At 36.9% G+C, this 15,581-nt stretch overlaps 1 protein-coding gene across 4 annotated transcripts in view; it reads right to left on the bottom strand.

Moving 5' to 3' along the window:
* Positions 1 to 15,581, bottom strand: part of PRMT3 (protein arginine methyltransferase 3) — a 97,735-nt gene that overhangs the window by 44,837 nt on the left and 37,317 nt on the right. For all 4 annotated transcript variants that reach the window (XM_005869402.2, XM_014542236.1, XM_014542238.1 and 1 more), the window contains one exon: positions 8,552 to 8,630. In XM_005869402.2, coding sequence (XP_005869464.1) covers positions 8,552 to 8,630 — 79 coding nt within the window. The remainder of the gene's footprint in view (positions 1 to 8,551; positions 8,631 to 15,581) is intronic.

The following is a 15,581-nucleotide window of genomic DNA, read 5'->3' as shown; positions in this document are numbered from 1 at the left end:
TGCTATGCCACTGATAAGAAGTTTCTCCAGTCCTCCTTACAGAGGCCTAGGCCTGTCAGGCAGATATGAGAGTTGGGCTAGTCTACTTCCATGTAAATTCAGATACTTCTACTCTCCTCCACAGACTTGGTAAGCCTCTTGCCTGTGCTTAAATTTTGGATTGATACAAATTCTTCCAAGTAACTGATTTGTTACTGAAAATGCTAACCGAGCAAGAATATCAGCTACATGAAAGTATGTTTAGTTTCTTACACCAGATCTTTAAGATAAGAAACACTGAAGAAACAGAATTCTGAAGCAACTTTAGATATTTGGAAACTTCTTTATGCATTCTTTCTGGGATTCAGTATGACAATAGTAGAAGCTTTCCCACATTATTCTGCCACAGACAATCCTATATAATGAAAGTGTAATATGCAAATCGACTGAACAGCAGAACGACCAGTTGGTGGGGGGTGGGGCCGGCAAGCAGGAGGCGCCAGGTCAGCCAAGGCACATGCCAGCAGGCAGAGGTAGGGAATGGCAATGTGGGGGGGTGGGGGGGGAGTGGCGGTGACCAGCGGTGGCAGAGAGGCGATCGGGGGCCCACCTAGCGGCCTCCTGCAGAGGGAAACATCCCCTGAGGATTCCTGGACTGTGAGAGGGTACAGGCCGGGCTGAGGGACACCTACCCCCAGTGCATGAATTTTTGTGCATTGGGCCTCTAGTACATAAATAAATGAGCATGGCTAATGTTCCAATAAAACATTATCTACAAAAACAGGCAGCAGGCCAGGTATAGATACCTCTGATATAGAGAAATGGATGAGGGAGATATCAGGGCCACCATACTGTACTACTTCAGAGAGTGCCACTCACACTGTAGTCTATGGGAATTGAATATCCTCTGGAGTGCACAAATATTCAATTCACTTAACATGGTTCATAGAGTCCTTCTATTTTAGAATATTATTTTAAATCTTAGTGAAATTTAAAAAATATCATCTCTTTATCAGGAGTTGGCAAATGACAGGCCATGGGTCAATTCAGCTCACTGCCTGTTTTTATAAATAAGTTTAATTGAAACACTGCCATGGTCTATGGCTGTTACTGTGGTAAAGCTGAGTAGTTGGGACAGAAACTGTGTGGCCTATAAAGCTGAAAATATTTACTATCTGCCCTTTGGTAGAAAAAGTATGCTAACTTCTTTTTTTGTATCTATTAAGCAATATGATCCTATACTGATATAATAAAAGCCTAACATGCATATCGACCGAATGGTGTAATGACAGGTGGAATGATTGGTTGCTATGACGCGCACTGACCACCAAGGGGCAGACACTCAATGCAGGAGCTGCCCCCAGCCTGCAGGCCCCAGGCCAGCCAAGATGGGTGCCAGCAGGGGACCCCCCGATCGCCCTGCCTGTCGCCCCGCAGAGGGAGGTGACTGGCAGTGGCGGTGGCGGGCAGGGCCAGCAAGTGGGTGGTGCCAGGCCGGCCAAGGTGGGTGCCAGAAGGGGCCCCCCAATCATCCTGCCAGTTGCCCCACAGATCAGTCCCGATCGCCAGTCAGGCCTAGGGACCCTGCCTGTGCACGAATTTTGTGCACCGGGTCTCTAGTTTACTAATAATTAATTCTATTAAGAATTTTTTTTTAAAAATATATTTTATTGATTTTCTACAGAGAGGAAGTGAGAGGGATAGAGAGCCAGAAACATCGATGAGAGAGAAACATCGATCAGCTGCCTCCTGCACACCCCCCACTGGGGATATGCCTGCAACCAAGGTACATGCCCTTGATCGGAATCGAACCCGGGACCTTCAGTCCCCAGGCCGATGCTCTATCCACTGAGCCAAACCGGTCAGGGCAATTCTACTAAGAATTAAGGATAAGTTTTTCATAAGGAAAAAATGGTATCTCACTAAAAGTAATTTTAAAAGTTTTGAAAATATGTTGATAATAAAGAAATAAACTAAAGAGGAATATGATTTCACTTTTTCTAGTGTTGAGCTAATCATATTTCAAGCTAATCACATTTCACAAAAGTACAGAAATATAGTTTTTATATCTGTTAGAATTTAGAAATGAAATTATCTTTTAGTTATTAAGTTCTATGAGTATTCATAAAGGACTTGTAATCAGTGTTATAGGTGTGTTTGGTTCTATATCTACCTCCTCACAGCTGGCTAAAATGTTGGGCCACCTGCCCGAATCCTGACTAACCCTTTACCTTCACATTCTGACACATCTGTCATTTGATTTTTGTCAGATAGAAGCATAATTGAATAATTATTCCTCCTTGTAGGTGAAATTAACAAAGCGCTGATTGGACAAAAGCACCCTCTTAACAGACCATTTATAAATTCACAGCTTTGACATCTGTGTCCTTCTCGATTCATTGCCCAGAATTCATTTGTCACTAGAACAGCTCACATTGTGAATAGATAAAGGTGGGAAAGCCTTTATCCCTTAGAAATGCCTCACAAACTTTTGGACACTAAAGGATAAGACTGAGCTGCATAAAGAAACAATTCCAGTAAATACTAGCATCATTACTTGTTTAGAACAAGAGAGTAAAAAGTTTAGAACTAAAGGAGATAAAAATAAAAATAAACTGTCCTTTTTACAATACCTATACATAAAAGCCTAAGTGATCATCCGACCAGCCAACCATCTGACCAGCCGAACATCTGGTAGCTCTGATGTGCACTGACCACGAAGGGGCAGACGCTCAATGCACAGGCATGGAAACATGAAACAGACTGATGAATCTCAAAGGGAAAGCGGGAGGGGAGATGGCGGGAAGAGATTAACCAAAGACCTTATATGCATACTAGAGGCCCGGTGCATGGATTTGTGCACTGGTGGGGTCCCTCGGCCTGGCCTGCAAAGATCGGCCTGAAACCGGCCCAGTGTATGAATTTGTGCACCAGTGGGGGTTCCTCAGCCTGGCCTGTGGGGATTGGGCCAAAACCAGCTCTCCAACATCCCCCGAGGGGTCCCAGATTGTGAGAGGTCACAGGCCAGGCTGAGGGACCCCACCGGTACACGAATCCAGGCACCGGGCCTCTAGTAGAGAAATATTCGATTGAAATAATAGTCAATTATAAAATTATTGATAGGCAGAAGAAAAAATGTAGTTCTAAGTCACTAAATCAGTAAATATTTTGGGAGTTGAACAAGCCTAAAAATTGATTTCCAATTTACATAATAAGGGTATCTTAAAAAACTTAAGACTTATTTGGAAATTGGAAACATCCCCACCATTAATTTATAATAGTGACTAAGCCACTAAAACTTAGCTAGGCTAAAATGTAGAGTTGCAATATGTACTGAAAAGTTATGTACTAAAAACACGTAGAAGTTAATATTACTGCAATATCATTGGAAGAAAACAAAATAATAAATCTGAGCAAAGCAGATCTGATGATGAGGAAGCAGACAGCAAGTTCTGGAAACACTAAAGGAAACCTCAAAGCACTATGAACCACTGCCCCTAGCTGATGGCACACTGACATAAGTTATGCAAAAGTCAAGTGCTATGTAAAAGGCAGGTGTTAATACCATGATTGCTTAAATTCATTTCCCACTCTTATAAGGTAAAAACCTAACACTAATCTCTTGTTTACCAGCTGTAACTCAGGAGGGAAATTAACATTTATTGAGTAACTATGTTATATCAAGCCATTTAGACTTTTGACTGATTCTATAAAGGTGGATTACAGATTTTTTTACAGATAAGGAAACCGAAGTTCACAAAAATAAACTAACCTGCTCAAATTACTGGTGTTAATCAGCTAACTAGATAACTAGTTAATTGACAAAACAGGGATTCAATCTATCTGCAAAATCTATGTGCTTTCCATTATGCCACATTTATGTTTTTCAAAAGGAAAACAGAGAAAGAGGAACCCCATTTTCCTAAGGACACTTATTGGAAGAGGAAGAGGAGAAAACGGTTGAGAAGAATTGGAGATTAATAAAATTTCAGGGCAAAATGAAGAAAATGGAAATGTTCAGCTTTACTTGGTCTGAGTTTTAAAAAAAATGAGATGGACAGAAAGAAATACTAAAAGGAAAGCAATTAAGCAGCAATTAGAGAGGAGTACATAAACTGTACTGCTCAGTTTTCCAGCAGCAAGGACAGCATTTGCAAATCTGGAATTTATAAGAGGCCATTTTTTATTAGTGTAGATCAGGCTTCCAATCAAATTATTAGTACAATGTAAAACCTTTGTGTAAAACCTTTGAGAGGCACAGATCTATCAGAGAATGGTATATATCTTCACTCTATTTTGCTGCCCCCTTCTGAATTACTTGTGAAATTCCCTGTTGTGAGATAGGGCCTGCTTCCCTCTACAGAAGCTAAAAAATGACAGAAACTTGCTTTCCCTCGCTCCCTTGAAGGTGAGGCATGTACACAGAAGCTAGGCCCCACTAATGACATGCACCTAAAGCTCTGTCTACCTTTCAGAGGCCGCAAGGCCTACTGTTAGCGAGATCAGCATTGCAATGTGTCAGCTAGTCCTCAGCATCAGAAGTGGTATCACTTCTAAATCAGTCGTATGAGATAATTTTAAGCATCGTTCCTAACTGTATAAACTTACAGCCTGGTTTTCTCGTTCTCACGCAAACTTTTAATCTACCCTATTGTCTTAATAAATTCCTTTTCTGTTGAATAGCCAGGGTAGAGTTCGATTTCTTCCAACAAGAACCCTATTAATGCAGAGGGAAACATACATTGTAAATAAATTCCTCAAACAGGGCTGTTCCACTAGTTTTGGGTTCAAAAGGCTCTGATGTGGGGCTTGAACATACATTTTTAACAAAAGGTCCATAGAGATTGTGTTGGTCTGTCAATTAACAGTGAGTTAGCAAATGGCTATTTTAGTAATTTTATGTTGTATTGGACACTGTCCTCAACTTTATAATCTCAATGGTTATAACTCAAAGAAGGTATATATTCTAAAGGACTCCATTAAAACTTTGAGCTTAGTTCTGACTATGTGTGTGTGTATGGAGGAACCTTTCATTTTGCTTGTAATGAAAGGCAGTGAAAATGACTTTCTTTCCTAGTAATGTGGAAGATGTCTCCTTTAATGGGCCCCTAAATTTTCTATGAAGCAATTGTGAACTCAAAAAACTACTACCAGCTTTATGAATTAAAAGAATGAATTATTTCTATGTGCTCCTATCTGCTCACAATTTCAATATGTCCCATTCCTGAGGATGTCAACCCTGACTATATGATCAAAGTGGAGTCTGCTAGGCTTCTACACTGATTACTCTTTTCCCTTTTGTAATTAAGATAGTTTGTGGGGAAGTTTTTTGAAACTAGGTAAATGTCCCATTCTTAATCTAACTTTCAGATTATTCATTTATTTATTTCTCAACAGAATTACTATTTTTCAGCTTTAAGTGATACTCCATAAATTCTTGCTGCTAAAGATAAAGCTACTGAAGTATATGCACTTCCTTCTACTTGCCCTCAGCATTCCCTTTCCAATTTTTCTGAGATGTAGTATGTGATATTGTTAGGATATAAAACATTTGAATTCTATTTTGTCCTCCTATGCTTTTGTCTTAATTCTACCTATAAAACTATGCACTGATTACAATCAAACATTTTCATAGTTTTCTTCTTCATCACGTTGTTGTTTGAATGTAAAACACTACAATTCCTAACACATAATTAATATTACTAAATCTTAGCTAAAATTAGTATAAGCAGTCTTTAGTAAGCCCAATTTCATTAACTATACACAATTATTTCTATTAGTAGTAATAGTAATAAATGAGTACCTCTAAAGTACTGTGGAATTTCTTGGTGATAACAAAGAGAATGAATACTCAAGTTATTGGCTGACTATGTTTTTATAAAGGTTTTATTTACTCTATGCCATTATATATATGAGAATAAAGTGAACCCTAATATAAAAGTAAGCCGTGGTCCCTTCATGCATACATGGGTCTTCAATATTCTCCCTCTCTCATAACTCAATCATCTTTCTAAATTCTTTGCACTGCTAATTGCTTAGTAAATATTTCTGTTAGGAAAACGTAACAGAAAACTCTATTTTGCAATAGCAGAATGTGCGTCTAGTTGATTTGGTGATATTCATCATCAAGGCATATTCAAATGCACAAAATAGGCAAAACCACTTCATGTTACTCACTTCTGACTTCTTTTCTCTTGATTGTGTCAACAAATAACATTCAACAGCACTGCTTAGGCAGGTAATGCTGACCTCTTTTCAATATACCTCCAGATTATCTTAGTGCTAATATTAGTCATAAAAAATATAGAAAGAGCTAGACTTATGAGCCTCCATTTTACTAGTAACCCTCTGACACTGGGAAAAAGCTCTGCCACTACTTCAACTACAACCCCATTATTCACATGCTCTAAGTTCTTAATGAATTTCATCAACAATTCAATTTAAGTGCATTAAGTTGCTGTCACTCCTTCAGTAAGATCAATGAGTATCACCGAGGGAGGTATGGAAACAGTTTTCTGAATCTTCCCTAGAACAACTCAAGGCAAAAATCAGATTCAATAAAATACACTTTTAGTAGGGAAATAATGAATAGTGAAAAGAAAGATCCAGCAAATCTGAGATTAAAAAAAAAAAATCAAGGCCTGACCACTTAATATGTGTCATCCAGGTCACATTTGTTTCTAAAACCTCAAAGAGCTATTGTGAGGTTTACATGTAATAACATAAGTAAAGGTAGAGTATATTATTTGGTAGCTTGTATAGACAATCAACAAATGGTAGATAATATTAATTTTTAGTCATTAAGTGTGGTTCTCATTTTTTTTAAAAAAGTCACTGCATTTATAGAATGATATAGCTAATAAGTTGCAGAGAAAAATATATCTAAAAATTCTAGCCAGGTTCATGTCAGAGACCAGGGACATATCTTAAAATGGTTGCAGAAAATATAGTGATGAGAGCATTTTGAAAAAAGAAAGGCAATCCATTTAAATGCTATTAAAAAAAAAAGGACTCTACTATACTAGAGAATTTTCTCTGTGTTTTATGTTTTGGCCTTATTGATTTCTATTATACCATTACTACCAAAGTAATTTCATAGACCACAGATCAGCAAGAGGCATAATATGGTCCAGTGCTTTATGTCACTACTTCCAAATATCTCCTTTTCATCTATTTGTATATATACTTTTAGCACTTGTACTCTGATCATGGATACCATTTGTTGATCCTGAAGCTTTGAGGAAGGGAAGGTGCAGGGAGAGGTGAATGAAGGGAGACCGATGCTATTCAATTCAGTTTTAATGATTCAATTCAGTAAACATGTATGATGTTCTACCTATGCTGCAGGAGCTATGGAGCTCACTGAAGAGTCAAAGATGAGCAAAACATAGTCTCTGCCCTGAAAGAGAACATTTTGTTTGTATACAACTCTACCCAGCAGAAGGCCTATAAAAACCTAATCTCACTCTGAGTAAGCAGAGTTAACATGATTAAAAGTTAATAAAAAGAAAGCCTTCCAAATTTATTGGGGTCCATTTAAAAATACTGATTGGGTATGTTATGTTTTAACAACTTAGTAGAAACCAGTCACTATTTAAATCTTCTCATTAAATCACACAGAAACCAGGTTTATATATTTAGTGAAGTCATGGAAAATTTGCCATTAAAGTGAACAATCTCCAATCTAGCATGCAATACTCTTTTGGAAAAAAGAAAACTAAATGTCATAAAGATTAAAAATAAAAAACTTTGTGACATTTTGACTTGAAAATCAAAGAACTTCAAAATCTAGTCCTTAATGTATTTACAAAAAAGTGTTCTTGAGAATATCATTAACTTTGAGTCCTGCATATCTATACTAATAAAAGGGTAATATGCTAATTAGGCGGACATCTTCTAGACGACCTTCTGGATGTCCTTCTGGACAAAGCCGCAGCAGCTGCAAGGGCCAAGGCTCAAGCAGCCATGGGAGGCTGCGAAGGGCAGAGGCATGGCTGCGAAGGGCCCAGGCTCAGGCAGGCAGTGGCAGCAGCAGTGGGGTCATGGGGGCAGCGCCTTCCCCTGATCCACCAGGTCACCTCCCGCAGAGGGAGGCCAGACTATGGCTTAGGCTGGGGGCCGAGGCAGAGGCAGTTAGGGGCGATCCGGCTGGTGGAGGAGCAAGTTAGGGGCGATCAGGCCAGCAGGCGGGCAAGGTAGGGGTGATCAGGCCGGCAGGCAGGTGAGCGGTTAGTAGCCAGAGGTTCCGGATTGCAAGAGGGATGTCTGACTGAGGATCGGGCCTAACCCAGCAGTCGGACATCCTCTGAAGGGTCTCAGATTGGAGAGGGTGCAGGCCGGGCTGAGAACACCCCACCCCCATGCACGAATTCCATGCACTGGGCCTCTAGTCTTATATAATATTCTACTATCAACAGTATTCTGAACGAATGTCTTATAGCTTCATCTAATGGAAACATCTTTCATCTCTATTGGGAACTTTCTCAGTCACGCATAGTTTATTTGAAATCTAAAGGTTCATTTGGTTCTGTCAGACTAAAATATGTTATTAAAACTAGAATTTTATACTTACCCGATCCTCCTTTTGTCAAGTATTTGTTCTTTGCATAAAGAACAGAATCTAACATAGATTCGAAAAGAAGAAAATAACCCTGCAGAAAACAGAAAAAAAATTGAGTTTGGAAATGTGTAATATTCTTACAGAAAGATCAGTTTAAATATCTGCCTACTCTTTTAATAAAAATATATATACTTTGTCTATGCCACAAAATATTCTGCAAATTTTGAAATTATTTTTTGTAGTAAGTTCTCTACATAATAATTGTTAGAAAACCAGGCCAGGGTATAAAGTGAATCCAGAAAATTTATTACGGTAGAATCTACTGAACCTTTTTTTTATCTGAGCTTCTACTTTCTAGACTATTGTTTCTTTCTCATTCAAAGAAATATTTGAAAAAATATTTGTCAAATTGTTGACAAAACCTGTAACTCTCCAGAATATTGCAAAATTAATCTAGAGTGGTTCTTAAGATTTTGCTCTCAGGGGACGTCTGGACACATTTTGATTGTCACAAATGGGGATGGGGTGGAGGGATGCTACTGGCATCTGGTAAAGAGAGCCAAGGATGCTGATGAGCATCCTGTAATGCACAGAAAAGCCCCCATAACAAAGAACTATTTGGCCCCAGATGATATATCCTGGTTGATCTATCCTGGTCTAGAACATCATTTTCCAAACAGTTTCCTGCCCCAGTGACTTTCTCTTTGGTTAAAAAAAAAAGGGGGGGGGGGGGAGTTGGCTTTAATACAAGAGATTTGAGAAAGACCAGATGCTAGAGATTCATAGTGCACATTGGCACAATAAGAGTTATAAGAAGTGTTAAGGTAAAGAGCACTGAGGAACATATTTTAACCACTCTTCGACTAGACACCTCTTTTTTTTCTATTTAACAACTATCAACACCTTGCACAGCTAGTGTTGTTTGAAACACAGCCCCAATACACTCCAGATTTTAGAGAGCAGTAATGAATCCTCTGCCAAGAAAGGAAAATCATAGGTCAAAAGAAAAGATAACTTGTCCCTACTGGTATCACAAGCACAGTGCATTCTAACAGTATGCTATGGTTTATTAAATAAATGATAAAGTAATCATAAGTGAGAGGTTAATGCCAGTTTCAGTTAGTCTTTCTCCTTCTAGGGGCCCATCCGCCAACAGCCCTGATAAGCAAGGAAAATTAAGTGCTCGGTGCAGAGCTTAGCACATACTATATCTATTGGTTAGGGTGAACCAATATGAATTTTACCCTGATGTTAGCATTCTAAATCAAAACTGTTCTCACTCATTTGCTTTGTGTACAAATAACCATTTGACAGGATAAATACAACTGCCTTTAACAACAATAAAGTTTTTTTAATGGTTTCTCTAGAACAAGAAAATGCAAATCCAAATGAATAATCTTCCCAAGAGATTAACAGCAAATTTAAATTACAGAAAACACAGCTCTCATGCTTGAATCACTTATGAAGGAAGCTAATTAAATTGCCCCTAGCAACTCTACTTTGGCATTTACCCCCAACACACTAATTCATTGATAAGAAAATAATTGCCTACAAAAGAAAGATTTTGCAACAAAGCTTTTACCAATCTATTTACATTAGGAAAATTAAGGATTTGGTGGAAAGTCTTTCTCTAGATAGATTTCTTCAGTAATATGTCTAACTCTTACAAGTTGGTTCCCCTTTAACATCATTTGTGTATTCAAAGCATAAGAGATTTTTGGAATTCAAATAAATCTTTATCAATCTGACATGACATGCAGATCTATGCACACAAATGCTAATAAATAAGCATTCATCAACTGACTAAGGTGAATAATAATTTATGCTAAGAAATTATTAAAAGAGGAGGCATCACCCTGGCGAGTTTTGCTCAGTGGTTAGTCAGCCTTCAGATCAAAGGGTTGTGGGTTCGATTCCAGTCAAGAACACATTACCTTAGTTGCAGGTTCCCCTACTGGGGTACCTGGGGAGGCAACCAATCCATATATCTCTCTCTTGTCAATGTTTCTCTCTCTCTTTCTCTCTCTCTCTCTCTCTCTCTCTCTCTCTCTCTCCATCCTCCCTCCCTTCCACTCTTTCTAGAAATCAATGGAAAAAAAAACACATCCTGAGGTAAGGATTTATAACAACAACAACAAAACAACAAAAGAACAGGCATCCATTTGCCCTATGAGGAAAAGATCAGCTGATAAAACATGTTAATAGGCTGGAAAAAAAAATGGTTCCTATTTGTAAGAGTGCTGAAGGTTTAAAGAAAAAAGAAAATAAATTCATATTTTGGTACAAATTAAGTACTCATTATATTCCAATCATTTTTGGAAGGGGGTATTAAAAACTGTTACTGATTTGGCACTGTGTCAAAACTGTTTCTAGTATTACTCTTTCAAAGCAGTTAGCTAAATCTAAGTATTTTGTTTCCATATGCTCAAATACCATCTTGCTTTCATGTACTACAAACCAAAAAAAAGTCTTTAATCAATAGGTGAAAGTACCTCCTTCTAGCAACACGTCCTTTATTGCATTGAAGATAAAGATATTATTAGCCATTCATCAGAGATTAAATTACACCTATTTTAAATTGATATTATGGTCAATACCAATGGTATAGTGGTTGAGAGGATGGATTCCTGAATTTAATCCCAGATGAGCCCCCTTTTCTATTGGCTAAGTTAACATCATTATGCCTCAATTTCTTCATCTGTAAAATGACAGTGACAATGACATTGTATTTCATACAGTTGTTGTGAGGATTAAAATGTTCATACATGTAAAAGGTTTAGAACAATAAATTTACTAGCCCAGATGAAAAAAATTAAGAGCTATGTAAAAAACATATTTGTAAAGGCTAATCAGAATTTTGAAATTATGTTTAATATTAGAGAATAAAGGTTTACCAGACTGTCCAGATTGATGTAATAACATTTATTTAGTGAAGAGTCTTATATTACAATCCAGAGTAAGAAGTAGAATTCCTTTTTCCCCAGGAGTTAATCAGAACACATTTTCTTGTGTCACTTCTTTTTTCACATCAGCCAAGACTATGTGTATGTATATACACACCAAAATATGTAGTAATATATATATCTATATATACATCTGCTAAAAAATTATTTAAAATTAATAAAATTTTTAAAACCCTATCAAAACAACTTGATAAAATTGGACACATTAGAGCCAATTCCAAGATTCTTCTTAAAAAGACAATCACAGGGATTTTTCCCCTCCCCTGGGCCAAAAAATCAATTTTACTTAATACTCTGAACTGGTATTTATAGCTTAAGACTTTCCCATCCATTTGCTTTCATTTAATATAATAAAAACCAATAGGCATTTTCCTACTTACCCCTTCATAATTACCTTAGCTAAGATTAGAATCCTGATAAGATAATATTAGAGACAGTTTCTAAAGTTTTAACTATTTAAAACAACCTAATTTTCAGATGAGAGAAATCAGTACTAGAGAGGTTAAGTAACTTATTTTAAATCATGTTGATGGAAAAATAACACTGGACAATTTTTAGCATCTCTTACAAAACAGTGGCCTTAAGATTCAATTCCCAATGCTGCTAAACTCAATAGTGAGATAGACTGCAAACAAACAAAAGAAAGGAATCATCATCCCTGGCACTAAAAATACCTTCTCATAAAATGCCATGTCTTTGCTTCTCATTTTTTAGAATCAGCCAACACAACAGGGTCAGAGAATTTATGAAAGTAAATGATCAAATGCTCTTCCTGATATATGTAAAGAAAGCATTCAGCACAGTGCCTGGCACAGAGTTAACACACAGACCATATCACAGAGCTCTTTAATTCGGTGGAAGTCACTATATGGGAGTCAGCTACTAGAAGGTAGAACTAGACTAAGCTATATAGAAGCAGAAGGACACAGCAAGTCTTTTCCCATTTTTTAATCATTTTTGCTCTTCACTGGTGTATAATTAAAAAATACTGCCTTGCCGGCGTGGCTCAGTGGTTGAACGTCGACCTATGAACCAGGAGGTCACTGTTCAATTACCGGTCAGGGCACATGCCCAGGTTGTGGACTCAACCCCCAGTGTTGGGCATACAGGAGGCAGCCGATCAATGATTCTCTCTCATCGTTGATGTCTCTCTCTCTGTCTCTCTCTCTTTCTCCCTTCCTCTCTGAAATCAATAGAAATCTTTAAAAAAAAAATACTTTCATCTGGTGGCTGTTGGTCAGTGGTTGAGCATTGACCTATGAACCAGGAGGTCACAATTCAATTCCTGGTCAGGGCACATGCCAGGTTGCGGGCTTGTTCCCCAGTAGGGGGCATGCAGGAGGCAGCTGATTAATGATTCTCTCTCATCATTGATGTTTCTATTTCTCTCTCCCTCTCCCTTCCTCTCTGAAATCAATAAAAATATATTTTAAAAACAAACAAAAAACACAATACTTTCCTCTAGAAAGTATGTGTTTTCCTTTCTAAAATTAAAAATTACAAATAATAGTGGTGATGACTGTTAAAGTTCATTGTGTTAAATGTCTTTATATGGATCATCTTATTTAATTCTTCCCTAAAGCACATTATTATTTCCATTTAACTGATAAGAAAACAAAGTTTAAAAATGTTAAATTACAACTTAAAATAAGAGGACTTAAAAAACAGCTCATAATCATGGAAACAGCTGAATGAGCCAGGATGTGAACCGTGGTGTAAAAACACAGGCCAAATTCTGAACCATTATTTTATGTTGCTTCTTAAATTGATTTGCTGGATTGAAAATGAGATTTAGTATGTGCATTATACTAGTTACAATTAAGTACTCAAATGTTCTGAAATAAAAAATTTCCCATAGAGCATATTAAACAAGAATTGAATTTACAGTAGATGTATGATTCATAGTATTTCAAATTGATAGTTTAGTTGGCAACTATTACCACCATTTTATTGTAAAAATTATCAGTTTAGAAAAATCAATTGAAGTACCAGAATATATGTAGAATCAATATATGACATTTGTGAGCTAAATTAATATGCCTAATTAAAAATATTAACAGATGAGAAGATTCATATAGTATTGCTAGTGGTTATTGTCCTTTCTCTCAACTTTCCACTTTGCTAAACTTCATTTTACTATAGGCTCCCTCCGTGACAGTATAGCCTTTAATTTCCTGGGAATTGTCCTTGGTTCTGACCAAGTCATTCATTACTGATACCAGAAGGCTTTGCTCCAAATGCCCTGCTCAAGACTGTAATTTCACAGGCTGCTGCTTCACCTGTAGGGGTGCCATCTGGAAGAGAATTATACTTGGTATTTTCTCCCATAATGCTCATGGGGCATTCTTCTGTCCAAACTGACATTTACTTTTCAAAATTAAAGTATGCATTTACACTTAAAAAATTAATTACTAAAAAAGGAATACATTGATTAAATCTGAACTAAAACATTAACATTAGTCATTGAAATGAGAACCTTATTTCCCAGTTCATATCTTCTCGTAATAAATGAAACTTGTGATATCTTCAGAATAAGTTTCTTTTGTTGTCTTAATTTTTTCCCATTCAAATAACTGAATTACTGATATACTCCTAGGTAGAATTAACTATTTAAAAGAGCGAGGCAAGGGAGAAGCACAGGTACAATGAAGAGTGAATCTGTAGAAAGTTTAGTAACAAATAGTCAATAATCTCGACTTAAAGATAAAAATAAAAGATTACTTCCAATAAATAAACAAGCCTACAAAATCTAATCCCTAATTCTTAGTATGTTTCTGAAGTATAATCAATATTCGGTAACATTTTTTCCAATACTATTATAAATTCTATAAGATTTACTGTAGATAGAATTTTATCCAATTTAATTAGGACTACTAGTCATTTGTTAGTGGAAAACAGTATACTTTAAGTAAAAATATATAAATGCAAATTTGTTTAACAGTACCCTCTGAGCATGGATCCACTGTTTGGAATCCTCACCATCTTCCTTGCATAATAAACCTCACTCAAAATGAATTGTAAATAATTTCCAGTTTGGGCTATTTTAAAATAGAAAAAGACTTATTAACCAATGTCACCCCAATAAATTAGATAAAAAGTAAAAAAATAATAGAAAAAGAATCTGAGGCCATTTGCCAAGTGAAGAGTCCCTGAATTTTATAACTCTCACCCTCCCACACCTACTTTTTCACAATTTGTTTTACTGATTATTTTATTCAACATTCTTTTACAATCCTGTTCAATATTTATGTTAGTATTAGCTGATTTTACATAAATAAGCAGGTAAACAATGCAATAAGCTCTTGGTAAATGCATAACCCAACTGATAGGACAAAACAGGAACAGCATACTGAAGGTAACTTATTAAATTTTAATGTTTAAGGTAGCCATAAGAATCTAACAGGTGTTATACAAAATTAATGCAGAACATCAATTCAATTGCATATCCATGTGACAAAAAATACTATCATGATTTCACCTTTCAAGGAAAGTGTTCTTTGATGCCCAAGATTAGGTTAGGTGGCCTTTATAATATCATCTAAATTGGAGGCTGTTATTAACAATGCATAGAAATGAGATCTTTAAAGCAGGGTTTCTCAATCCTGGCACTACTGACATTTGGGGCCACATAATATGTTATTGTGGGGACTGCTCTGTACATTGTAAGATGTTTAGCAGCATCCCTGGCTTTACCTGCTAGAGGCCAGCAGTACTCTCCTCCTGTCGCTACCCTTTCCTTCCCCCATTGTAACCTAAGATGTTTCCAGACATTTTCTACTGCTCAAATAACCATAGGAGCGCAAAATTGGACAGCCTCCCTCCATGGAGAACCACTGCTCCAGAGATATCCAAAGAAGTAATTAGATAAGCATTTTCTCCCATCTACAGTGTTATTAGCTAAAAATGTACAAAACTTAAAATTTTACAGGATGTGTCCGATCTTGTCTGATCTCAGAAGATTTTATAAGGATGTAAAGTAACCTCTTTTTATTTCACTATTATATTTATAACTAGAGGCCCGGTGCACAAAAATTTGTGCACTCGGGGGGGGGGGGGGGGGGGGGGCCCCCGGCCGGGCC

The sequence above is a fragment of the Myotis brandtii genome, unplaced genomic scaffold, assembly GCF_000412655.1.
Source record: "Myotis brandtii unplaced genomic scaffold, ASM41265v1 scaffold293, whole genome shotgun sequence".
NCBI lineage: Eukaryota > Metazoa > Chordata > Mammalia > Chiroptera > Vespertilionidae > Myotis > Myotis brandtii.
This window is presented reverse-complemented; position numbering and strand designations above follow the sequence as displayed.